Raw genomic sequence first — 27,100 nt, 5'->3', positions numbered from 1 at the left:
CTTGTATGCTATCTCGAACGGATACAAAAGACGCAACTTTCGCCTTTTGGGGCGCGTCCGTTGGTTCAGACAAACGAGTACTTCCGGAAGTTGATCCTTGGGGAAGTCTACGGTCGGGCTGCTAGTTTTCGCGAGAAAATTAGAACGGGACCAGTCGTTCAAAGGCAATTAAAGTTCCAATGGCTCTCCCGCTGATTTATGGATCGTAAAGAAGATTCGTTACTCGTTCCGATAGTTCCCTTCGTTTTAAACAGAGCCGCTACGATGGCCGCGCGAGCATCGTTCTTACCCCGATCACTTTCTTCGTCTATCTATCTAACTTCTGCGTTTTAATTCTGCAAGCGAGGAAACAATTGTAACTGATTATTGCCCGCGATGATGTAGTATCAACCGACGCACTCTTAGCGTGCACGGTTCTTCGAGGACGCGCGATACGCGCGCGAGAAGTGCACTCAGCGAGTGTGCACTTTTCGAGCAACGCGGTCCACAAAGACGCCGCGGTTTTAATTACAATGCAATTTTCTTTGCGGCGGTCGTCCCTTTGAAATGCTGTTAGACTTCCACTCGAATACACGAAGCAATCACGTGCTCGCAGGCGAGCGCGGTCCGTCGTCTCGTGGCGACGCAACGCGCCGCGACGTTTTGATCCGCGAAGATTAAAGGGGGTCCCCGCCCTTCTCTCTCTCCCTTTCTCCTTCTCTTGTGTACGCACCGCGCTGTTTCGCACCCCCTGCAACTTCGCAGCGTCTACCGCAAGTTCGCAAATATCCCGAAGACCCGCAACTATTCGATTGCACGCTCGAGATTTCACCTCGCGCGTCGAACTGTTCGACGGGAACGGTGCGCAACGTTGAGAACGGCTGAGTATTTCGGTTGAATTCGTCTAAAAGTACGTGACCTATATTTTTGAAAAAGGGTAGACCACGTGTGGGTACTTCCGGCGACATCAAATTAACCCACCGCGAGATCGTATCCCTCTCGGCTCGCGTTTTCTGCTCCGGCCACGATTGAACGCGATACGACGTTGTTTTTCCACTCGTGGCGATACCTTATCGCACGGTCATCGCTTTCACGCTCGTCAACTTCTCGCGTCCACCCTCCGCTTCGACGATGGAAATTCCGTATAAATCCCATTTGCCATCCAATTCGACTTGATAAATTCCAGAAAACGTACGAGTCACCGACGGAATGGGTATCTAGCATAGGGAGGGCGCAAGAACTATAATGGATTATCGGTCGAGGGCTGCTGATCTGTAATCGAATATCGGTCGGGGTTAAAATCCATCGAGTTCTCCTCCAGCGTCCGTTGACGCGACAAGTTACCACCGCTTTTTCATTCCCAGCCGTCGATCTGTTTCGCTATTCGCGCCACCAGAACTGCAATCTCATTGTTGTCGTACGATTACCGCGTTCGTTCGAATGTTTCATCGCGCTATCCGTTGCGATATCGGTGGAAGAGATTTTCCTGGAAACTTGACATTTTACGACGATCGAAGGGGAGCAGGCGATTGGAGGCATCAGCGAGGAGGAAAACGAACCTGCGAGTGCCGAGCAGTTTCTTTGTCGACTTTTATAGACGATGTTTCCTACTATAAAAATGATATAAATCAACGAGACCTCTTAAGGGTGGCTTGATTCAGCGGAGCGCTTTTGTCGCTGGCAAGTGGTCCTTCCTCTCAGTTTTCGCTCCCCGATACTATACACTCCACCGAGGAGAACCTTTGAAATCGACTGCAAATGACGAGCGAGCTAAGGATTCCCAGCCTAACTAAATATTCCTGGATAATAGTCTAAAATAGCCTCGCCCTATAGCCGAGAATTTAACTAGATTTCCGAAAATGCTTCTCTTGTAACAACAGCGTTCCATCCAGGATCGACTGGTGGATTATTCGAGGTAGCTGGTCCGGTTTTTGTTCCATTTTCGACGCGTGGTACGCGTGCCGATTACGAAGAGATGATCGATGACGATGGAAAGTTCGGCGCGGCAAAAGCGCGCCGAAAGTGGACAGTGTTGCGAGAACGAAACATTCGTAACGTTATTGTTCGTAGCGCGACGAGGCTCGGTGCTGCGAAAGCTGACGTTCCCATCCGTCATGATGTCGTCGGGCATCCAGCAGCCTTTCAGCCCCCAATAGAGGCGGCATCGCCGGAACCCCATGTGCGCACGATGCGAGCGTAATCGTGCACCAGGTGCCTCGCTAACGTCTCTTAACGAAGGACACAACCCCCTTCGTGCTGTTCGTTCCCTCCCTTTCACCTGCTCCGCCTGGCTTCGTCCTTTTTTTCTTTTCTTTCTCGCCGGAGACGCGAGACACTCCGAGAGACGAGGCTTCCTCTTAACAAGCATCGAGCAACTCGCTCGGTGCTCGGGACGTAAAAGGGACTTTTTGCTTGTTAGATTGTTTGCTCTCCTCGAACGAGAGGGCAGAGGATTCGGTTTTTCAGCAGAGTATAACGCGTTCGTCTTGTTCGAGAAAACGGTCCAGGGAACCAAGGGAGAGGGGGCTCGGATCTTTTTGTCGATCGGCTTGCTAGGGTCACGGGAGATCGTGAGACCCTTCCACCCCCCACCCCACCCCCCGCCCCGCGATGACACAGCGATACCGTGTCATTAAATATCGTTATCGTCCACCGAAACATCGACGAGAAGAAACTGCTCTCGAATAATAATCGTTCGTTTCGGTGACGAAATAACGCGCGGCTGGTTTCGCGCCCCAAGAGGCTGTTTGGCGAAACCCATTACGGGTGTCGCTCGTTTCTTCGGAGGCTCTTAATTTAGTCGGCAAACTGGAATCAACGATGCTGTTTTATTTCATGTTCCTCGGCGCCGGTATCTTCCGCAAGTGGCGTAAGTATCCACACGGATATCCCGGCAGATTTTGCAAATCCTTTGGCCAAACAAGTGGCGAGGATCTGGCAGGTGCCATTTGCCATTGAAATCCTGCTGCCATTAGAGACGTCCGATCTAAATCCCGGTGGCATTTGCGCATCGGATTGTCGTCTTATCCTCGCCGTCTCTCTCACCGACTCGGTATTCCTCCCACTCGTTTCCCCGATGGGCGCCAACCCCTCCGTCCATCTTCCTTCCTTGCGTTCACCCTCGTGCATTTCGGTCTTGTTATTTCACTGTTCCCGTCCCTTCGGGTGTCTGGCGACCGGTCGGCCGGTTACTCGTCGATGTAGAATTTCTCGCGGACCGTTTCCGGCGGCGAACGTTACCCTGTTAAGATCCGCAAAGCAAACAGCAGCCCCGAGATAAGAGTGTCCTTCGGGAGCGCGCCAACGATAACAGAGAGCTTTAAAAGGTTCGCGACGTCCTTCCCCCGGCGTTTTCCGTCCGGGCGTTTTTCAAATTCTATTTGCCATTCGTGTCTGCCCCACGCGTCCGTGATTTCCTGTCGTGCGTCGATGTTTCCGCGTGTACTTGTTTACGTTTGCTCGACGATTCACCGGTCGTTTTACAAAATAATAATTCGATAACCCGAGAGATATTTTCTTTACCCTAGCGTTGCGTCAACGTGCCATAGGATGCGTACTTGAGCGCTGAAATTGAACGTCCCGGAAACTTTTGTTTCCTTCGTCGCGCAGTTTTCTTGCGTATCGAAACTGATCACCTTTTGTGATACAATTGCACAGCGCCCGGTGGACGCAGAATGAAACGCGGCTCACCCTTTCGTCGTTCGATCTTTCACGGTGCAGCGATCCTCGCCGCGGAATTCCTTTCTCGAGGAAATAATGGGGGCGAGCGAAGCGTCCCGGGAAGCAGAGTCAGCAACATTTCCATGCGACTCGGCTGAAAGAGTTAACCGGAGACTTCGGTTTTTCCCATTTCCCGCGTGCATCGAATTTTCGCGCTCGATTCGCGGTAAACAGGAGATCCTGCGGAGGTAGACGCACGCACGATTTCCTCGCCATTCATTCGCGTAGCTCGTGTTCATTCAATTTCGAAGACGAGCCAACGCTCGGATTTCTTTCCGGCGTCGACCAAGCAAGCGCCCCATTGCCAACGGCGCTTTTCAATTCAGCTTTCTTGTTACGTATTCAATTAGTTTGCGGATCTTGCGCATCGCGGCGAAGCAGGTACTTACGGGGCTGTTTTTCGAGGCCTGAGAAGGCACGGGGATAAGAGGCAGCCGAGAACCGAGTTGGCGAAATGCGGGAATAATTTAAATCTTTATCAGAGTTGAGTACACCAAACCGTTTCGCCAGAAGCCGGTCCAGACCGCATTAAAGGGATTAGTTCGCTGTAAAGTACGATATCCCGAATGTTCGTTCAATTTTTTACAAGAATTCGCGTTCGGAAGTCATTCCCATCGCTGTCGGGGATGTTTCAGCTCGAGGGGTGCCGTTAAAACAAAGCCCCGCTGACCGAACTTCAAAGCGGTGCCGTGGGCGTATCGGCGTAACAGCTACTAGGCCTGCGAACTAAAAACTGTTGTATTCCTCGGTATACCTTCGGTGAGTATTGCGCACGGGGTGGCGTAGTTCTCCCGATGAAAATAAGTTCGACGAGATTGTATTCGGACTGTTTTAAATTACTCGTCGTAGTAACTAGTTATGTTCACAACTCGTTCTCGTGTCCCCGAATTCGATAGGAATGTATTCCGTGGTCGAGAAACATCAGCGCGGAGGGGGAACAACATCTCGGTGTAATGAAAGTAAAATTAACGACGCCGTCTACTCAGGAACGCCTCTAGGAGGGTATAACGTGCACCATCATCGTCCTAATCTAATAATTGCGTGATTTTCCGTCGACTGAAAGACGGGATTAGGCATCGAATCCGGCGGTGCGGATTTGCTTGGTGGCAAAACGATCATGGGACGATCGAACGTGGCTTAACGGAAGATTTATGATTCGACGGTATTGCTTTTGAAACTGAGAAACTCCTTGTAGAACGTTTCGTAGAACATCCTTTATCTCCGATTCGTCCGTGCGTAATTCGCTTAAAATCTGTCGACCCTCATATTTTTCCATGACCTCTGGCTTCTCATTTTCGTAGATGCGATGAAGCCAGAGCACGGTGCCGCCTGTCCCGCGATGATTATTCGGAGTGATCGGGGAAGGTTCCCTGTGCGGGACAAACTCAACCGTAAGAGATTGCTCGGTCTCCGCGCCTCCACGCCCGCTTTTCTAGCCACGGCCGTTATCCTGGCATTTTCCCTTTGTCTGCTCCTCCACCCGCTGTTCCCTTTCCGGCCATGTGTCGATCAGTCAATCAGCGGAATCTAGCGGTGCTGCGCGCCCTTCGAAAAATCTCTCATCGCAGTTGATATTAAAAGACGTCCCTCATCCTGTTTCTCTACGACTTCCGTTTCGAATTCTTGGACAGAGGAAAGATAATCGCTCCGTCCCTTCCGCCCATCGCCGTGCCTGCGGATCGGGAACGGGCAGGATTGTACGCGTAGACGAAAATCGAGATCAACTCGAAGCGCGACCTCTCGCGAACGATCGGCACGAAACGCTGTCGTTCCCGGCGTGAATGAATTAACAGTTCACGTGACATTTTTATTCCATGGAAACGTTGCGACGAGAAGAAGGGTCGATCGCGCTGTAACTGTCGCGGTTTGAATTATCGCGTAATGATAAAAACGTTCGTGACGAGGTAGCTCGCGCGAATCTAACGGTTTAGCGGCTCGAAATTGCTCCTATGTTGTAATACGGCAGTTTATTCTGAAACAAAGCACGCGATAAAACCAGGCGAAGATTCTCATTCGGCTGCTTAACCGACTGTCTCTAATTTGATTGTCGGCCAGGGCAGGCGAGATGGCATTGAGACGGGTCAGCCCGCTGTGAAAATCGGATATTCCCTGTACCCCCCGGGAAAATGGAAAATCCAGTTATGATTTCGTGCGACTAAAATCGTTGTGTGTTTTTAGCTCGCGGTTAACGTCGAACCAATGCTCGTCACTCTTCCGTTAAAACTCCCTCGGTCGGGAAATCGATTAGTGACGCGAACAATAAACGAACAATAAATTAGGTTTTGGAAACAATCGCTGGTGTAACGATTTCGTTATGCGGCTGCGCTCGATATTGGAGCCTGCGGTTTCCAGAGTTTATCTGTTCGCGGTGGAACAGAGTCTCGTTCTAATTCGAGTCGTTACAGGTCGTTGAACTCTTCTTTATTCCGTCTACGAAATTTCATTCGAAAATTTCGTTGGAATAATAGACGACGCGTAAGAACGCGACACGCTGATTTACCAGCTGCGTTAATGCGGGTGAAACAGCACGAAATTAAAACTATTATACTTTGGCGTAAAATCGAAAACAAGGAAGTCGCAAAGGCGTCGAATTAAAGCAACTCGACTCGAGCGTTGTAAAATTTCAATTTTCTCACGGTTCACGGAGGTACAAACAGGTCCCCTTCGACTGGTTCCTCTCGCAATTTAGTGACGCACAAAACGGACGAGCGTGCTTGCAACGGTCTTCTCGATAATATTTGTCGCGCGCCGCGCTGCGACGCCGGCGTCCGCGAGCGGAATGAACTTTGTTACCTGCCTTTATCTCGTGTTTGGACGTGGAAACTTTGTTCCCGACTCGTTTGCACGGTAACCAAAAGGGTTCGGTAGCGAGACCAAACGGCCATCTACGTCATGCCAACTCCTTCCATCTCGGACCCCCCTTTCGCTCTTTTCCTTTTGTCTTTCTCCACCGACAAGTTCCTATAACCAAACCAGCCCTTTCCCGCCCTTCGTGGCCCGGGGGAAAATATTAGCCGCGGGCGCAATAGCGTTAAAGGGGAACGGCTAAATTAATAATTCGCAAATTGTCAAGAGAAATGCTGCTCGTGGTCCGGGATCACCCTCTTCTTCATCTTCCTACTTCGTTGCTCTTTTCGACGCGGGTTCCCGGCGCTTCGGTGGCATCCAAGGGTGCATTCGGAGTCACAGCCCACTCTGTCGGTCGTAAACCGCTACTTTCAACAATTACTGTCAATTAAATAGCCAATTAGTCTTACGATCTCTCGAAGAAGATTCGTTAGCATTCTTGGCAACGTTGAAGCATCGCTCCATTAGCTTGTTCACGAATTTCGTCAGCTTTTCAAGACCTACTCGTCTCTCGAATACCAGTTCACCGCGGCTCAGAATTAATTATGCTCGCATCGAGCATTACGTCATGGCTCTATTTCTTCTCCGTCGAGAAGGACGATTCTTCTCAGACATGCACGCTGTTATCGTAGCAAAATCCTATATCGTCTTCCTACTTCTAACGAATACTTCTAACGAATACTTCTACGAAAGGCACGGGACTAGACGACTTCGCTCCACGTCTATAATAACACTAATCGGCGGACTGGTCGAGGTCGAGATGGTCTCTTTCTCACGAGACACCCCGTGCGTTGCGCGAAACCAATTGCCTGGAATAATTTTAGCGGCGACTGTAATTACGGGGCCCCGTTCGCAGACCATGCGCGGGCCCCGCATCGACCTCGCAACCGAACTTATTATTGCCAACGCAAACAACGTCGTTAACGTCTTCCGGAATGGAACTTTCAAGCAGGAAATTTATTGATATTTATGGTCGGTCGAGTTTCGGTTTGTTTTGCGATCTCTTCTGCGGACACGGTGAGTGCCACTTACGAGGGTACTCTAGTCTCGCTACTGGAAAAAGAGTTTTACGAAACGAAGACTACACAACTAAGATATCGATATCCTCTACTGCGGTTAGCTCTCGCAAGTTTCGAGTTTCGTCGCGATTTCTTCGCCCCTTTTTCCAACGACGCGGTAACAAACGGCCAGGCAGAGCAGCGTTTTGTTTCTGCGGATACGAAGGGAACCATTGGTCCGTCAAAGATGAAACCTCGCTAACAATAGGAGAGTCTCATCTGCACGAAAAGGAGATTACGTTGAAATGGTAGGATTCGGAGAAACCATTAATTTCGTAAGATATTGTGTTGCGCGGTCATAAATAATCCTGGAAAGTACATATAATCTGCTGTTGAAGAATATTCGTCGGGTTACTCGGGCTCTTCTACACAGTCCGAAAACGACCAAAAGACTCTCCGAGCCAATATAATATCCGTCTCCATCGGATGGCACGCGGAATACATTCGAAGGACTATTACTCTCCCCGCGTGTACTTTGGAAAACACGCGGTAGGCTTGTTTTATTCCTGTCAATGGTGGCCGCGAATGCAGTGGATCGAGCACGCGTACACGGGAAATTGAAGGATGAAGATAAATGAGAATTCGGACGCGACGGACTATCAATATCGCGCGTATAGGGTACCCAGGACGCTGTAGTCACCCGAAGCGTTCAGGATCCCGTCAAATGATCGACCGCGTCGTTCTCATTTACGAGACGGTTCCGTGCCTGCTCCGGCGAGTTTTCACCTTGCAAGTTTCGGCAACGGCGTTTGATCTAGAGCGAAGATCAATTCTTACACCGGACAGAATTACTCGAGCCGTACAAATTCCGGTGGTTTCCAAGCTATTTAGGTGTGCGCCGAAATCCGATATTTATTTACGAACTTCTCTTGGAGTAGTAATAATAATAGTAGTAATAATAATAATAACAGATGAACAACCGTTTTTAAATTACTTTCTCAGGTATCTTCCACGCGTTAAGATGTCTTTTTCGTTTATCGGATAACGCGCCACTGGGTGTAAACGTAATTGATCCAATATCATGTATCGAGCCACAGGCGTGTCTCGCGAGGTCTCCCGTGGGCCCCGACAACCTTTCTCTTTAATTATATTTAATAGTGGTAGCCGTGTTTCACCGGGAAAAGTCGACGAGTACCTCGAATACAGGCCAGCGTTCGCTACGAAAAAAATCGTTGACCGCTCGATCTTTTTTCGCGATAAGTCTCGACGATCCAATTTTCGACCGTCCACTTTTTCTCGGCCCGTCTCGGCCGCACGATAATTTCAGGAGACACGTAGTCAGAGGATAAGAACAGAGGGATTGCGGGTTAAGGATTCCAGACTCGGTCTTAACGAGGCCTACGGTAACAAGACCGAGCACAGGCCCGCGACCCTTTCTTTGTCGGCTGCAAGGGGTGGAGAGAGGCTGCGATTCCGAGACCTCGGGCGTCTTTTCAACATGTTAATTGTATATTTGAGGTGTGGCGATAAACAAGGCAGCGTCGGTAGCTCGCTGCCGTGGAGTCTTCATTATAGCCGGTAATATATAACCACGGCCCCTGAGGGGCACTCTCTCGATGCTCCAGAAGAAGTTATGAACTCCTGTATACCCGGTGAGTCGAGGATAATAGCCACGAGCGCTCTCGAAAGACCAGCACTATCAGCAGAATGTCATTTCGGGTCGAAAGGCTGGTCGCCAAGACCGGATGAGAGAGGACCGAGATCGCCGGGAATAATCGACCATCGATCGTCCTCCTTAACGAGGAACGTCTCTGTAACGGACCAAAGAGAAGGAGTATCTTTAGGATTCTTTTTTATGAAACGAATCAACCTTTCGTAAAATCTTACAAGCAACTTTTTCATAAGCTCCCAAATAACGGAGATGTATACAAGTATCCTCGTTTAAATGCTCAACCTGAATACCCGACGCTTATCGCAAACACTTGTTAAATAACTGTCGGGCACACGATCGAGCAGCACGATCAGCAGAACGATGTTTTGGGTCAAAAGCTTGGACGCGGAGACCGGATGAGGAGGGGACCATCGACCGTTTTCAATGACTTCTCTCTTCTAGTCTTCGTCGCGTTCTCGTTAGATCCGCACTCGAAACTTTTAATATATACGATATTAAGGGCGTATCGGGAATTATTTCACGGGGCGCGGTTTCCTCTTGTACGCAATCTCGGTGGAAGCGGATTTCTTTCCAAGCCTCGGTGAGCCAGTGCCGTCTAATCGCGGTCATGGATCTCTCGGCGTTGGTCGTGGCTCGCGGCGTGTTCTGGATAAGGGCTCGAACCGGAGAAAAAGAAGAGGAACACGCGTGATCTCGGGTGCATCGTGAAAGCAGCTCCGTGACGCGTACACGTATATACGAGGCGCGATCGATTGGCCTTCGGGGCCCGGCTTGGACGAGGTGCGAACCGGTTCCCGAGTCGATTTTCGACGTGGAATTCGGCTCCGAGGCCGTTCCGCAACCCTCTGCGCCCAGCAGGGTTCGCTCGGACCGCTTTTCACGGGACCAGCGAAAGAAGACGCTTTATCCGCGATACAGTGGTAGACAGAGACTGCCAAGACACGCCCCCTCTGGTGTCAGATTTTATTTATCGCACCGCGGCTTTTTGTTTCACGGTAAATACCCCGAGCATTTAAGAGTAAGACGTACCCCGATTTATGGTCTCTCGGGCTTCCTCGAGTCCCTCTTCTTACTCCATTCCGCGCGTAGAGCGCCCTTGACGTCTTCTCTCCTCTCCGTGTTGCGAGGTCGTAGTAAAAAAGCTGCGGACAACGTTGAATTTTTAAATAAAATGAAAACCGAAATATAGGTTTCGATGTAATTCTGTCCCGGTGTGCTCCACTGGTACCGTAACCTCTTCGATCTTTTTCCTGTCTCGAGCCTGCCGTCTCGTCTTTCGCTGACCGTCGGCGTTTTCGTCGAAAAGTTCCGGTAGAATGCTCGCCGATCGATCGGCGTTTAACGTGTGCCACTGCTCGACGTTAAAAAATCTCCTTTCTTCGTGTTGCTCCTGTTGCAGATCAACATGGAGGCGGTCACGTCGACGGATTACGACTCGTCGATTCTCAGCAGGAACTTCAACCAGGTGGGCTTCAATACGTACAATTACTCGCAGTTCGAGGAGAAGTATAAACCGCGACAGGTGTTCAAGTACGGTGACGAGTACCAGGAGTACGGTCGGAACTCGGCGAGGCTGGGGCCGAACGAGAGGTACGCGAGATTATCGGCGAGACATCAGGACGGTGTCGGGAAGCCCGATCAGAGGTACGCTCGGAGTCACTCGCAGCCGGAGAGACAGCACCATTTGTCTCACGAGACGCGTTCCAAGTCGCAAGACTCTCGCGAATTAACGTTCTATCAGATCGATCCGCCCGTCAAGTCGGACAACGCTCAGCACGTTCACGCCAAGGCTCACCGTTCCGCGGCCGAGAAGAGCCAGGGCAAAAAGGAGCTGACCTTTTACGAGATCGACGGGCCAGCATCCCAAGAGAAGAAGGACCCGAAGTTCGAGAGCTGCAAAGACAGAGGCGACAGGCGAGACAAGTGTCACGCGGTTCAAGAGAAATCGACACCTGGGAAACACGGCAAGAGCCATCAGGAGCAGAAGATCGTCTCTCCGCCTAACTATCAGCTGAACAGGTCGCAGTCGGATCTCACGGAATGTCAGCTGCCGAACTACTACAGACACCAGAACAATCCCTACATCGATCCGCCCAAGTACAGGCAGTTCGATAGACCGCCCAAGTATCAGGAGACGCCGCCGAAGTCGGAGCCTCCGCCCAAGTACTCCGAAGTGGCCAGGCGGCAGGACGATTACAAACGCGTTCAGGTGAGCGATGCGTACGAAGAACCCTTCACTACAGATTTCTATCGACTCTCGATCGACGAAATTTTCTCGCGCGAATGCAATTGTAGCTTATGGCCTCCAATTAGGATCTGTCGTAAGTACCGTCCCAAGTTCCTCGGTAATCCATTTGCCAAGAATAACGATTACGAGTAGGAAGATTGAAATCAGGAATACGAAGGGTGGGCAATCGCGAAAATTTCATAAATTGTTGGTGCTGCAACGCATTTCTAACGCGTTACATACGAGCGATATTCCTTGCGAGCCAGACGCGCGCGACAGCGTCGAAGGACGATAAACTCACGTCCGAGATGCTTCCCTGTCACCCAATTCCCGCACACTTCCGGTTCCATTCGAGCCGCGCTCCGATCGCGGAACGCGCGAAATCACAGCGATTAGCGGTCACGCGTAACGTTATCAATTCGACAGGAGGAGAGGGGCAAACGACAAGGAGCCGTAGGAGGAGGGAGCATCGGGATCGGCAGCAGCGGTGGCGGTGGCGTTGGCAGCAGCGGTGGTGGTAACTCCAGCAGGGGGACCGCCGGCACTCATGGCGCCGAGACGCCCTCTAATCTGGCCAGTATCACGCCAACCGCGCGAGAAGCAGCACGAGGTCCTTCGTCGCGGTCGCGTATCCCGTACAAGACGTGCGACACGCGTTGCCCGAACATCAACAACAACAACGTCACCAAAGACGACCTGTACCAGGAAGCTTCCGACGATTCCGAGGCGATATCGAGGTGTCACGTGGAGTTTAAATCTCATCATCATCCGGGTCGATCGTCTACCACCGGCGGTAGCAGTGGTTGCGGTGTTATTTCCGGTAATGTTTGTCACGGTGGTTCCGGAGTGCCGTGCGAGTCCGCGACGTGCGACAAATACAAGGGTGCGGTGGACTGTCTGCTGAAGGCCAGCGAAGCGGTCCAAGGTCGTTTGTGCGAAAGATCGATGCTGAAGATCGAGAAGCCCACCACGAAGGCGATCGTTCACAGCGTCGAAGCTCCAGGGAAGTGCGGGGATAGAATGAAATCGGGCCAGGAGCTCGGCTACGGTAAACACGAGACAACTGCCAAGTCGAAAGGACACGATGTCGGTCACGGGTTCAAGGTCGAGAGTATCAAGTACTACGGCGAACTGAAGGGATACGACTACAAATCGTACGGGACCATAGACAAGCCTGCGACCTGTGCCCACGAAAAGTCCCACACCCACGGACCCGAGAAGAACGCTCACGAAAAGTGTCACTCGAAGACGTCCTCTTCGTCCGCGATGCACGGCCTCGCCAAGGTCGTCGGTGAACGTCCACCGGAGAAGAGCCCGTACGCCGATCACTATTATCACCGATCGTCGCACACGAAGCCGCAAAGCGCGTATCAAGTGTACCAAGAAACCAAGTACTCGTACAACGTGAGCGGGGTGCCAGGGACGCCGGCGCAGGCCAGCGCAGCCGCAGCTTTCTTCGCAAGGTCAGTTACTCGATCCACTATACTACTCGCGATCACGCGCGTCCACCTGTTTCCTACTTAGATTTACGACTGCCGTCGTTGTCTTTCGTTCTTTCGCCAGTCATTGTGTCGTTCCGTCTAGCCATCTGTAATTGTCCGACTCGTGGCTACCGTTTGTTTACGTGACGCGTCCTTTAACTGGGCGTTGACTCGTCCACCTGGGAAGACTATTATTACCGTTGCGATGTCGTGACTTTTGCGTGTACGATTCTCTTCCGATAAATGGCCTGGTAAACTCGGCCGAGTAACGATGTCCTCGTTGACGTACACCATCGTTTACACGATTCTTTCGGGTCTTTGTTTTATCGTTAAATTCATTTCAAATCTCCGAGACCATCGATTTCAATTTTAATTCGACAGAGACAGAAGCGAACGATATCGTACCAAGGGTATCGCGATCCGAGCTGTGGGAATTGAAGGGACAAGTATGGTTCTCGGGACTCGCGAGAAAAAGCATTCTTCCCCGAACAATTAACGGCAATTCGCCCGGCAGCAGGGTGCAAATTCTCGTCGGCGCTGGCTTTTTCTATTCACACGGGCGTCGCGCGACAATGAAACAGAGGGGTGGTACCGTTCGCGCTCACGATCACGGATTCACGGCGAAGAATTTCAAAGGCGATTGCCAGGGGAGGAGCCGCGCGTTCTTTAAGACGTCTGGAGCTTTGATCTCCGGCACGCGTTTTCGACAGCCGCGGAATGAAAAGCGGCGTTCGCGTGAGAGCGTTCGTTCGGTCGAGCATAAATCGCGCGCGGTTTGCGCGGCAGGATAAAGCTCCTCTCGGGGTATCCCCGCATTCAACCCTTAACCGTAACCAAGCCTAACCGCGACCCACCAGTCGTTTAATAAACCTTAGTCACGGCTGGTGGATGTTGCGAAGCTTGCAGCAGGTTCCAGGCGACGTGCCTCTGCTCGCTTTCATTGTCGACATATTTTCTTTTGACATAGCGTACAACTAGGTGACGCGATTAATTCAAAGATCGATACATATCGCGATCTCGGGGTTTGATACATGTTCATCGCGAAATCGTTCGGTTTGTCGATTGGCTCCGTAACAAACGCGGATCCAGAATGATTTCTCGACGAGAGGGAACGCGTGGAGCGAGCTTCGAGGACGACATTTTTCTTCTTCGAAAGAAACTGCTCGTCGGAATGTTCGCGGCGTGTCGCCCGGCAATGAAAGGTAAACCCGCGATTTCGAGCGAAATTCCAGATCGGGGAGGGGGGAGGGAGGGGGCAGGCAGGAATAATCGCGAACAGCAATCGCGCCTGTCCGCGGTAAAAGTCTGCCGGAATGCGTCCTCGGGCTGCTGGGTGGTGGCTAGCGATGGAATGAAGTGTCTTACAAGCGAGTTCGATTCATTGAATGGATTCGAGCCCTTTGTATCAAGAGTCCGAAGACTGTTTACATCCAGAACAGAATTTCACGTAGGAGGAAACGTTCGTTTTAGTATCGGAGCAGACGAGAGATCGGCGTACCGAACGATCGAATCTTTAAACTTTAAGAATTGCTGTTTACTCGGATTCGTGAGTAGGTATCGAACTTGATCCCATCTCTATTGACGACGATGCACGCGGCGGCGTCTTGACTCGAGCGAGCTTTGAAAAAACCCGAATAACTAATGTATCGTTAATGGACAGTGGCGTATAGTGGTCCACGAACGATCGTGCCGCGAGTGTGAATGATTCAATGGACTCGTCTCGGTGGAGAGCGGCGCCTCGTTACGTTCCTCCGTGCTCCAACGGTCTCCCCGTTTCTCCGGTGCGTCGCTCGTTCGGGATTCTTTGGAATCGGCGTTCACCGTCTCGTAGGAAGTGGCTGTGCGACAAGAATTGAAATTAATCGCATCTCGACGACCTGTCGCGACGTATCTTGTTCTCTTTTGTGCTGCTACTGGTTTCACGCCTGGCCAACAAGCATATTCCGTCTACGTTCGCGAGAGAACCGCGGGTGGAAACAATCGATGCAGGAATACCTTCGCGAATTTGTTCTGGACATGCGTGAAACTCCTCCCTTTTTGAGAGAGAGATTCTGCGGTTTTCTCGGGCACGCAGTGCGCTCCGTTTCCATCGCGAGCACGTATATTCCAGAGGGTTTTTTTAGTCGGGTCCAATGAATGACCAATGAAATAAATCGTTAAACGCGAAAGACCTCGTACACCGCGTGCCTGGCTTCAGCCGTAATGGCTTGCGATTCGTGTACCGCGAATCTCGCCAAGTATCTTCTTATTTTTACAAGATCCCGTCCGAAGTTCTCGGAATACGAGTATCGTTCCGTTACTTTCGAACTTCATGAATAATCTCCAGCTTATTCCCGTTCGGTGGCAAATAAAGTGCGAAGTAAGGAGAGCGTACTTGCGTACACTGCCGTTCAAAAAATGGAAAGAGCTGGCATTCTTATTGTAAAAGTTACCGAGCATTCGTTTAAAACGTATCAAACTTTTCCGCTTTTAATACTCGAAAGTTCTAAGCAAGGATTCCAAGAACGCCATTTAAACTAGATAGAGTACAGAGTTTTAGAGGAACACGCGAGAAAAACAATGGAAATTTGTACGAGAGAGCTTCCGAGAAAGATTCCGAAGATCGCGACGTGTTTGAAATTTGTGTCATAATACTACAACTTCGCGTAACCAGGGTGCCTAAGGAAAAGTCGAGGGGGATCCAAGACTTTTGAACGGCAGTGTAGCCGTGCGTATTACGGGGCCCGAGCTTTTCGAACTCTTCTTCTATCCGCTAGCTGCCGCCGCGTCTATTTCCCGATGGGTTTGTCAGACTAGTCCGGATGAAGTTAGAATTTACAAAGTTGCGAAGCGACGGAGTGTCGCGTCGCATCGCGGTGTTGCGAGCCATGGCGACAAATAAAATTGACCCGGGGTGTTCGTCGTTCTCCCGTCGGGGAAGAGAAGTTAGCAGGAAGAGAAGACGCGAGAGGATATAAGGCGAAGATGGTGGGCCAAGTCCGCCCGTATTGTTAGTCGTCGTGATTTTATTGCCCTTTTATATTGCCTTCGAGCTTCTCCTTTTCTCGACGCTTACTTCTTCGCGCGGGCCCTTCTTCGTTCCTCTATCCTTTATTTCGTGACGGCGCTCTGTCTCTCGGAGGCGAAACGGTGCTCCGGTTGGCGCTTGCAAGAGCGATTTTTACGAGGCGATTCGCCTGCTTCCCGACTCCTCTGGAAATTGCAAACATCGACGCGCGTGCACCGCGATCAGCTATAATCGGGTCTCCAGAAATAATATCCTGCGTAAACCCGTCCACTCGGACGAGTTGCTCCAACGAGGAACAGAAGGCGACAACTCCGAGAGAAAAAGACGCGGCAATAACGTCGCGAAACGTTCCTGGTAATCCATTCAACGTCTCGAATCAACTTTACGTTAACAAACAAAATATGGCTCTACGCCTATTTCGATATTTCACCTTGGCCCACCACCATCTTCCCTCTACCCACTCGGCGAATCTTTTCAAAAAATTTAACGGCATCGAACACCGCCATGCCGAAATCTGTCTATTTAGACAGATGTCTGCCGCGCCGTGTCGCCGAGATGGCTCTTTCGTGGGAGTCATCGTGCCTCGCGGACATTGAAATGCAACGTTTGTGCCCGGTTAGCCAGAGTCTAACTATCCTGTATCGGATAAGTGCATAAGCTAGCAGGTATTCGTGACTGGTCGACGGGAAGAGACGCTGAAAGGGAATCGGGGAAAAGGAAGGAAACATCCGGACTTCTCTCAGGCTTGAATGACACGCGTTATATCCTATACATATTTATGACTCCGAGGACTTTGTTTTCATTTCGTGGAATGGAGTCGTACGGGCCAGTCGTGCACGCGCGAAGATCGTATCGATAGGAAAGTTATCCTTAATTGGACAGGTGACGTTTCCTCTTTATTTTCTCGCGCGAACCCTTCGAGCCCTCTCAAAAGAGAAACATCCTCCTCCGCAAAGTTGTCGCTCGGGGTTGCAAACGATCGTTGATTTGAATTCGATATTACGCGTTCCACATTTAACCTTAACGCGACGAGAAGGTAACAATCGTCGGCTTAACGAGTCGTCGAGACGTCGCTGGAATCTCGACAAGAGGTGTTCAGAGATGACCTCGATGGGAATGGTCGCCGGACCGGCACGACCGAATATATCCTGTAGGTCACCGTGGGTTTGAACTCTTCGTTCAACAGGTAGCGCTCTCGTAGCCCGGGTTTGCCGGCGACCCGGCCCTCTCCATTATATTCATATCATGTAAATGCGCCCTACCGCTCCGACTGCCTCCCATTTTCCACCCTTGTGCCAGGCCAGACGGGAAGCTGTTCTCTGCAGACAGAGAAAGAGATGCCAGAAACCGAGGGAGATCGAGCTAAAGAAGCAGAGACGGACGAACGAGGAGAAAATCAGCCGGTGAAACGAAGGTGGAGGGTAAAGAGTGGAACAGAAGGAAGGGTACATCGAGACGAGAGAAGCCACCTCTACTTTGCATTTATTCTAATGGGATAATACTCGGTGTCTTGGCACCCGGACGTGGCACCTCGTTTAGTATAATAATTCCCCGGGAATACCTTCGCTCCGCGATACCTTCGATTATCGTCGTTGACGACGATTTATGTATAGTTTCATTCAAATAATGCGACGTCACGTTCGTTAGTTAGGAATTGTTTTTGGTTTCTAAAGACGAAACTATTTCATCCGCTAGCACGGGATAGTTAACACGTTAAAATCCTCTCGTGTCCCATTGTACGCTGTGGCAGGTAACTACGGCGTTGTCGTTACCTGGCTGCATACGCACGCTAGGCGCCGAACGTGTCGACGCGTGGGCGACGCGCACGTAGGCCTGTCCATCTTCTTTTATAACGCCAGGCCGTGTTAACGCATCGGCTATTAACTTAAGCGACGTCCGTATGTCACTGTAATACCTACACGATCCAGCACAGCTATAAAGGATCACCGAAATCACGCTAAAAGGTTCCCAGGAATTAATCTTCTATTTAAACGAGCGTCGGTCGGCCGTGGCGCGCTGTGTTCACGTTGGAAGATTTAAGGGGAGGTTTCTTCGGATTCCTCTGACCGGTAACGAGGCATTTGTCTTCGTTGACACGCTGATAACTTAGCCCCGCGTTCCGTTCAATTTGTTCGACCGTGTCCGAGCCCGTCGCGTGCTTCATTTTAGGCGATCTCAGAGTCGGTCAAACGGCCAGTCTCATCTTTGCTATCCATCCGATCGAAACCTCGATCGATGAGAACGAAGCGTTGCTTCGATTAAGGGGTGGATTAGGGAGGCGATCATTCGCGTGGTTTACTTTTTCAAAGAATAGTTCGGGGAATACAGACGAGGAATTTTCAAAACGTGACACGTTCCTCGATTATTTATACGTTCGCGATTTAATCGACACTTGATCAAAATAACTGGCGACCAAACCTGCTATTAAATTTCCCCCGAGTTAAATGAAAACACTCTGCACAAATACCGTGGATTGTTTTTATCGAATTTCCATTGTGGCAAATTACGTAATAATAGATGGTTGACGAGTTTTCACGGGCGATTATTAAAAGTCGATAGCTTCTCGACGCGGCGACCGTGCCGTCCACCGACGAGGGGTGTAGCAGAAGAGGCGAAGCAGAGGGACGAAGTTTGTAATTATCTTGCCGGACGTACTCGTGCGGCTATACGAACCAACACGAGTAGGCAATTATGTCACACTTCGGTACCGATATTACTTTTCAATTTGACGTCCACGGAAGCTTCGGTCACGTCGTTTCGTGCACCGACGCGTTTTCTTCCCGCCTCGTGCACACCTTTCTTTTTTGCTTGTTTCGCGCGACGTTCGATCCCGTTCATCATCTTCTCTTCGCGACGCCAATTAACGGACCTCGGCTCTCCACGCGGATACCTATGATTAGCTGGTTACAGCGGTGCGATGCGGATATTGAAATTGCATCGCGTAAAAGGAGCAGCCAGTGACGTTCCTAAGGTCCTCGCCACCCAGGGACCACACTAAACATGTATGTAGCTCTTCCGCGTTCGATTGAAAAGTGCACAAATCGCACCCACGGCACAGGTCGCGCCTGGAACTTGACCTAAATTACCAACGCGATGTTAAATTTTTCGTACTGCCCCGTCACAGCGTTTATTATTTATGGAATAATAACGGCAATGTTTCTACGAAAGGCAACATCCGTTTAGATGCATTCTGCCAAGCGGGTGGGGGCAACGAACTCGTTACTGCCGATACTTAATCTTGTCTGTTATGGCGATCCTTTTAACGCGGCGTTTTCATGCGTGACGTTTACGAATATGAATGTTTTCTTTATTTGGTTGATCGAAAAGCTGCGCAATCCAGTTAACGAGCGAACGAACCTACATTTTTTAAATATTCCTGCAAAGAGAAGCTTAAAATGTAATCGAACGAAATTAGTGGACAGACCACGAAAGAATCGGCGAAAACTTGCTTCTTATGTTACGCGAACGAAATCGGGAATCACGATTGACATGCAAGTTAAACGACACGCGGTATCACTGTATCGGAAGACTGGTGCATTTTACGTGACCTAGAGGTCTCCTCGCGATATTGGGGACGCGCGAGAGTCATTAGTTATCCAGCACTATAGTTCAGAAACGATTCGAATCAATTTGGGAGGTTCGTAACCCCTGCTACGTGGGGTTCGTGGCTGCTTCATATATCACTGGACAGTGGTCGAACGATGCGGACCAGAGATCAGAGTAGAAAAGAGACTGAAATTCTCTCTCGACGCTGACGTCGAGATTTCGATCTCCAAATGTCGAGCAAAAATGATCGTCGATAATCGATACTTTGTCGGATCTATCGTCTCTTTGTTGAAGTTATTTTTCGACGATACTTTTCCTCAAAACCCTTCAACTGGTCCCTCGAGTCACGCTCGAAAGAAAAACAGGTTTGAAACAATGACGCGATCGATCGTGCGAAAATTTGCATACATGTTAATCGAACGTCCACGGATTTTGCATCGACGTGCGCTATAATTATCAATTATTTTCGGCCGTTGTCTTCGCGGCTTAATTTAATTCGACGCGTCGAGAACCCAGACGATAACGACTTTCCGTGCTAGGTTTTCGCGACACGCTTATTTTGCTGGGAGACGAACGATCGGACCCGATCGACGGAACTCGTTACAGAGTAACTCTGTACGTGGTTGATTTGCTCCGACGTAAAAAACGACTATTGCTTGCGTTGAGTGTTCCGTGTTTTTCTACCGAATGAAAAAAAAAAAAAATGAAGCGAAAATATAACGGCGGTACAACCTCGACGAACGACGCTACGCGGACCTTTGATTTCTCGTCGTCTGGCATATGCGAAAATGTACGCAGAATTTCTGGAAGTGTGTCTACGCATTTCCTGCGAATTTCGTAATAAACGCGCATCCGCGAATTTTCAACGTACGAGATATAGCGGATACGTTGGGACAGAGCATTACAATTTCGTTCACCCTCTCCATTGTTTCGTTAATTGTGTGTATTGTTGTAGGCGGGTCAATGGAGATCGAACTATAATACATACCCCGACTGTTTCGATCGTCCCGCCACGAACCATCGCGTTATTATACAAATATTTCACGGTTAAGAGCCTAGCGAGCGACCGTGCAGGGGAGGCGAACAGAATTTAAACGACAGTCGGCCATTTAGTCGCTCGAATCACGTCCGCCAGGAATTTTTCACGAGACTCGGGTCTTGCAATTTTCTCATGGTGACTCTCTTCCTCCTCCTCCTCCTCCTCCTCCTCTCACTCTCTTTCTGCGATAAAGATAGTCCGGTCGCCCCAGGCGAGAAGATTGAAAATGAATTTTCCCGTGCCGGGACGATGCCGCGAGACCGATATTTAATTAGGAGTATGTTCTCGTTGGTGAAAAAGAGACGGGGCTCGAGCCTTTGTTTATGAATCCACGCTCGACGAAAGGAGCTTTATGAAAATACGGCCGACAATGAAACTAATAACGCGCGACGCAATATGCTTTGTAAAGCACGACGGAACTAACGAGGAACGGGAGTAAGAGTCACGGTACATAAAGTCGTACGTTAAATTTCATGCAAATAAAACGTTGGCGGCTGCGTGTACCGGTCTGCAAAATTGCCGTGTGTTATGCCGGGAACCGAGCACGTCCCGTGCGTTGTCGTCGACATTAACAATGCAGAAGACGGTCGGGTCGTTTCGTTCGACGGAACAATCGATGAATCGCTCGAATCGAGTTCAAATTTTAATTCTAAATTTTAATTGTACAAATTTCAATTTTAATTCTTCGGTATAACGTTACGCTCCATCGCGCAGCGTTCGTTGCTGCGATATCACGGAAGACGCGTGCATCGTGCCCATTAGTATGGATGTTCAGCTACGGAGCGTTACTGTTTACGACACCGCGCCGCTGCTTGCGGAGCATATTTTCGACGAGACCTTTCGTCGTACTGTTTTCTAGATTCAATTATAGATCGTAGGCTACGCCCAGGAAAAAGGTCTGCTTGATAAATCAGCGCAGCGGGAATACTCGTGCCGCAACAAAGTCCTGGGCTGTTTCACCTTCTCTCGGTGCGAGGGCAAAGTGTCACGATTCCGGAGCCGGAATTTCATGGTGCATATTAAAACGAAAGAAAAAGAAGAGCGATAACTGTAACTGCTCTAGACAACACTCGCGACACGCACTCCTCGAGCTTTGCTACGTATTTCGCAGTTAAAAGCGACTGTTAAAGTTGTAGGTGTTTTTATTTTACAATTGACGTATATTACGTGAAATATAGAATTACGTTACCGCTCCGTTTTTCTTCATTTCTCGCGGTAGCAGCCAATTCGGAGCAGGAGATCGTACGACGCGCGAACGATAAACCAGCAGGTAGTAGGCGGTACGCCGGGAATCGCCACGACAAAATAACAAACAGCTCAATTAGGGGCTTCGTAAAATGCAAATGTATGCGCGTGCCGCCTTCGAACGTGCTAGACGAGCTTTTCTTGCGCGGACGTGGACGCGTGTTTCGCGTTGCGATGCGAGTCGTTTGCTGCCACGAATCCGCTATTAGCGTCGCGATCCAAGTCTCGAGACTGCATCCTGGATGCTAACAGAAATTGGGGTGTTCGAGGCTCGCGAGGGCATAGAAATTAAATGATACGACACGGTCTACGCGACAGTTTGCAACTTTCGTGCCATTAACGATGTACGGTAAGACTGGGCTTAGCGCTACCCCGTTTAGCTAACTCTGTTGCCGTATAACGCGCCTTTGCGCATCGTGCACACGTTCGAAACTATCCGAAGATTAGCGGAAACGAGCGAAAGCCTAATTTCGCTGCAGTTTTCTATTAGTTCGGGAAGCGAAAGCATCCCTTCGTAGAGATTCCGACTTTTTACGTTTTCGATCCTCCGCGAATAGCATTCAAAGGCTATTAAAATTTCACGGTGATCGGTTCCTTTGAAAATTTCCGATGCACCGAATACACATCGTACGCTCGCGAGTTGTGCTTTGTAACCACACAGGCTCGCACACATAGCCAGCACGTAGGTAGAAAAGTCGTTCGCCTGGAACCGAACGGATGTAATAACTTTAATCGTTAATTAATGCCGGGCTTTGTGGCGGACACCGAGGAAGGCCCTCCTCGAATATTGCTTTACAGCGCTTTGTTCTTTGCTCGTGGAACTCTTTGCGATTCGAGTGTCGTTTCCTACGTCTCGTGTTGCGAAGGTAATTAATACCCTCGAATTTAATAACACCAAGTCTGCGGGCATCTAGCCGGATGGGGATTTATGTTTTTAATTAGCGCGGCTCTGCCCTCTGTCGTTTAATTATGATCCCAGCGAGTCGAGCTTTGAATTTTCTCGCCCCGCCGTTTGAACTATTTGTGCTCGGCGAGATCCACTTTTTCTTTTCGACGCAAGTGCATTCGAAGTTGATTAGGCTCCGTTGTGATTCAACCGGGCGGCATTCGCGTTTACTTTCTCGCATTTGACCCGGCTCTGTTGTACGTATCGCTTAATAAATCGAGCTATTCATATGCGCGATACTTTTCTAAATAAATAATTTGTAAGCCACTTACAAATTGCCGCGAGACTTGCTCAAAAAGTAACTTTTCTCGTTTCACGGTAAAAAGCTTTCCGTGTTTCAGCTTTGATCTCTAATCGCCTTCGGTCGCAAAATTCGCGACGTAATATCACGGAAGGATCTTTTCCCGCTTCTTTAATTCTCAATAACTGCAGTTTGTTCTCTTTACGCGTTGTAATACGCTCGTCAGAGTTCTTTCGTTTCTCCGTCGAGTACAGTTTTGCCCGACAGATCTGTGGAAAAATTAATCGCTTAATGGAACTTCCGTGGTATCCATCGAGCTTAAGCGTGGACGGGACGGAAAAGTACGCCGGCAGGATTTGTCAGTCGTCTCGACGCATGGAGGGACCAATCTCATAGAATTTGTACGGTGCAACTTTTTACGCAACTCGATAGTCGATTCATCATCCTGACCACTCGATCAGCGCTTCCAGGACGTTGCCCCTAGGAAGAAGTCAGCGGAGAAGACGCGGTTTCGGAGTCGCTCTCGTGGTTTTTTGTAGCAAAATAATCTCGACGATCTCCATCTGCATCGTAACGTCGTTTGTCTTTATTAAATACTATTTTATCTCCTTCGGCTTATAAAATTCAGTGATAGGTTCGTAATCGCGGCCAGTCGCGCCTCGCGCGACAGCAGTCTTCCAGAGAAGAAGTCTCGGCCATCGAATCCATAATATTTCACGTTCAATCTCGTTAAAGCTTCGGAAGAAACGGAGGGGTTTCTTTTGTCCAGATGTTTGTCCGTCAATCTTCGTTGAGAGTGGTGCATTAGTATGCCGGTCAGGTAGGATCGTTTATGCGAGATCTCCCGGCACGGTGTCGCAAGATCGGGAGAAGATAAAGAGAAGTCATTGGCCGATGGCCAGATGTATTAAGATCGCGTTTGGGGAGGGATCGGTATCCTGATGGATCGCTTGTCGATTACGTGGTCTAATCCGACTTCTATGAGTACGGTAAACTGGGGGTCACCGGGACATAATTTGTCATTCCGGTCTCGCTCGATTCCCTCCGAGATAGAATCGTCGCCAGCTAGAGAGTGTTCCCGTTTTCTTCGGTTCGCAGGAAAACGGTTACGCGTTTTTCCTGGTTTTCCCTTAGTTGAGAGGGCTCGGAATCAAGCATATCTGGATAAACTTTTTCACCGGTTCGGTGTTACTCGTGGACCACTGAAACAGATGTTACGAAGTAACGCTCTACACGACGGCTTGGTTACTCTACACGGTAACCAAGAAATAATTTGCAAGGGAACGCGTTTAGGAAATGTTTCGAAAGAATTGCTTTCTTCACCTTAACTCATCGCGCGTCGTTTAGAGCGTTTTCGACAAGCGCCGGCGTCGCGGTTCGCCGCGATATCGTGCATCATAAAATGATAACGCCCGCGAACGTGACGCGATAAATTTCTTGCCACGGGGTGGTTTGGCGGCAGCGTTCAGGGTACTCTTTACGAGGAGACGCGGTGCGTTTCCAAGGAAATTTAGAGGACGCGCGGTCGTAACGTTAAGAATTGTACTCGAGCATGGTCCATTAAGCGCGGAAATATTTCGTACGTTTCGTTCATTCTCCGCCGCCCCTCGACCTCCGGCGAGGTACCTATCTCGCGCATCGAGATGTCGACTCTCGATACGACCGGCAATATACGGACAGCTTCGAACGAGACGATCCCGGCTGAATACGGAATGTGATTTTGAAACGTGTGTCGACTCCGCGCTCGAATTCGTCCAATAAGGAAGAGCAGAGCCCCGTCGTTTGCGCGACCCCGTTGTTCCACGACAATTACGTGAGGCGTAACAAACGTTACGGACTTTCAAACATCCAACTGGAATTAAAGTTGATACTTCTCTAGTCTACAGTTGCGACAATATTTTTGTATAACGAAGATGTATGTGTATAAAAGTTTCGTTGGATCCCTTCGTTTTTCGAAAGCGCAGCTCGCCCCATACGAGAAGACATTATCGGCGTACCAGTGGATGCGCCTCTCTCGTGATCGCAGTTCCGCTGTAGAAAGTCTTGGTGAAATAGTTCCTCGGGGCAACCCTTGGCGCAGTTATAGCTGGATAACGTTTAATAGATGCTCCTCCGTATCGCCAGATAAGCTTTTAAAGCCAGGGAATATGAGCACGCGATTAGATCGAAGCATGTGAGTTTACGAGGTTCTCGCGGCTAAGAAGATGGTGGAACGTAAGCTCGAATGATCGACGGAACGGCTCCAGAGACGGTTGTCGACCGCGTTTGTTCTTCGCTGACGCGTATAATGGGAAACGGGGATGATTAACGATGGCCGACGAGGGAAAATATAAAAGGGTTCCGGTCAGAAGGTCAGATAATTTCCAGAACCAAGTCAGATAGGACTTTCGGAAATAATTTACCAGTCCGATAAGCGACGGTCACGAAGATGTTCGAGGTTCTGGATAATTAAAATCAATTACGACGTGACCCCTGATCGACCGTTGGTCATTCGATAATTTATGAGATATTAAGCAATAATTACGATAATTCGTCCGCTGGTTCTACAAGTGTTTAAAGTATCGCCATTTTGTCTCGTGCGAGGCGCCAGCCAGACCGTTGCGGTCGGAGTTTCCCAGTCTCGCCCTCGAGAAGCTATACGACTGCAGCTTTTAGGCCATCGGCTAACGTAAAATAATAGGAATGTTTGAAATACTTGTGGAACGTGAAAGCAAAAGAGAGCAAAAACTAGTAGCCAGTGCAACAGCCAAAGCAAGTTTGGATGCGTGGACACGAAGAATAAAAAGATGAACGAGTATTCCTTTGAAAATCAAGCCTAGTGGAATTAAAGTTTGTGGCGTCAAGTATTTATGAATTGGTTCCGAATATTGACCACGCTTTCACGGGCCAGGGAAACCAATTAGATTGCGTAAGTTAAATACCCAGGGAGAGATCCGACGCGATAGTCGATTATACTCTTTCACGGGCTGCCAATTCGAGCGGACGTGTGTCTCGGGCAGATAGCGAGGTAAACGTTTCTCGATCGGAGATCAAGAATCGAGTATCCTCGTGCACGTATCGGCCCCTCGAGCGCTATTAGAGCCGACGATCCGCCAATTAGAAATCTCACATGGTACCAGCAGGACGAGGCAGCGTACGTGCTGCCTCCGTTGCCACTATAACCATTGCCATTATGTGCTGCTACTACTATTACTCTCGTCGTTATTTCGATAGTCACGCAAGAGTGGCTCTCCGTGGAGTACCCGCATCCACTTTGCGCACTCGCTGCACCCGACAACGAGAATACTTGCTAAGCTGACGCCGCGAACGCGCCACACTGTCGTCAAGATTGAAATTGAAACGTCCTCGTTTCGATAAACGTATTTACTTCCGGGATTGAGGGTTTCCATGACAGAGACATATAGTGGTTCGAGAAAGATCGGACGGAATCTACCTACACGTTTAATAAGGAAAATTTTGCGATAGTTCCGTTGATTCTGAGCCTGTGCTTCGAAGTAAATATGTTAGGTATGTTTTGAAAGGTTTTTACAGGCTTTTCGCGGTACGACCGTTAGAGGTAATTTTCTCGCGGAGATCCGAGTTTGATACGCGATGCAGGGACATTAAACGGATGAAAAGAGCTATCGTGCGGAATACAACGAGCCAGCTCGACTCAACGTCAACGAAGAAGAATAAATAATGCCCGAAGATTCGGTGGGATCTACGCACATATTCAGCGGAGTCGAAGGGCAGGGATAAATCCATTTTCTACCGCGGTGGAATAAGATATAAGTGTTATGTCAGCTTCGACCCCTCGGAGCAGGCTTTCCGTTGGTTCCGGTCGCGTCTTTCGTTTCTTCGCCGAACCATCAATCCCCTGGCGAAATCCTCGAATCGCTTGTTTGTGATTTCGAGGGTCAGGGGGAGCGCGAAAGGTTAGGAATATTTAAAACGGCATTCCTCGAACGACGTCTCGTTTCACGTCGAGATCGACTGCCTGGTAACGACGGTAGCTTTCGAGAATTTAAAAAAGATACCTCGAAAGTTGATTCCTTATCTTCTGATCCTTCGTAAAAATCCCTCTTTTAAACAGGGATGCGAAAATTGAACGTCTATCGTTGTGTGCATCGCGGGGAAAATTATTCAGAAATATCCAAGCGGCTGAAAGTAACG

The 27,100-nt window shown here is 49.6% G+C and overlaps 1 protein-coding gene across 1 annotated transcript in view; it reads left to right on the top strand.

The window, feature by feature from the left end:
- LOC128877240 (uncharacterized) overlaps nt 1-27,100 on the top strand; it is a 259,027-nt gene that overhangs the window by 75,147 nt on the left and 156,780 nt on the right. The window contains exons 4-5 of the mRNA XM_054124383.1: nt 10,616-11,425; nt 11,870-12,906. Of these exons, the coding sequence (XP_053980358.1) occupies nt 10,616-11,425; nt 11,870-12,906 (1,847 nt within the window). The remainder of the gene's footprint in view (nt 1-10,615; nt 11,426-11,869; nt 12,907-27,100) is intronic.

This window comes from Hylaeus volcanicus, chromosome 5 (genome assembly GCF_026283585.1).
Source record: "Hylaeus volcanicus isolate JK05 chromosome 5, UHH_iyHylVolc1.0_haploid, whole genome shotgun sequence".
Classification (NCBI taxonomy): domain Eukaryota; kingdom Metazoa; phylum Arthropoda; class Insecta; order Hymenoptera; family Colletidae; genus Hylaeus; species Hylaeus volcanicus.
The sequence above is the reverse complement of the archived record's forward strand: the minus strand, read 5'-3'. Positions and strand labels throughout refer to the sequence as shown.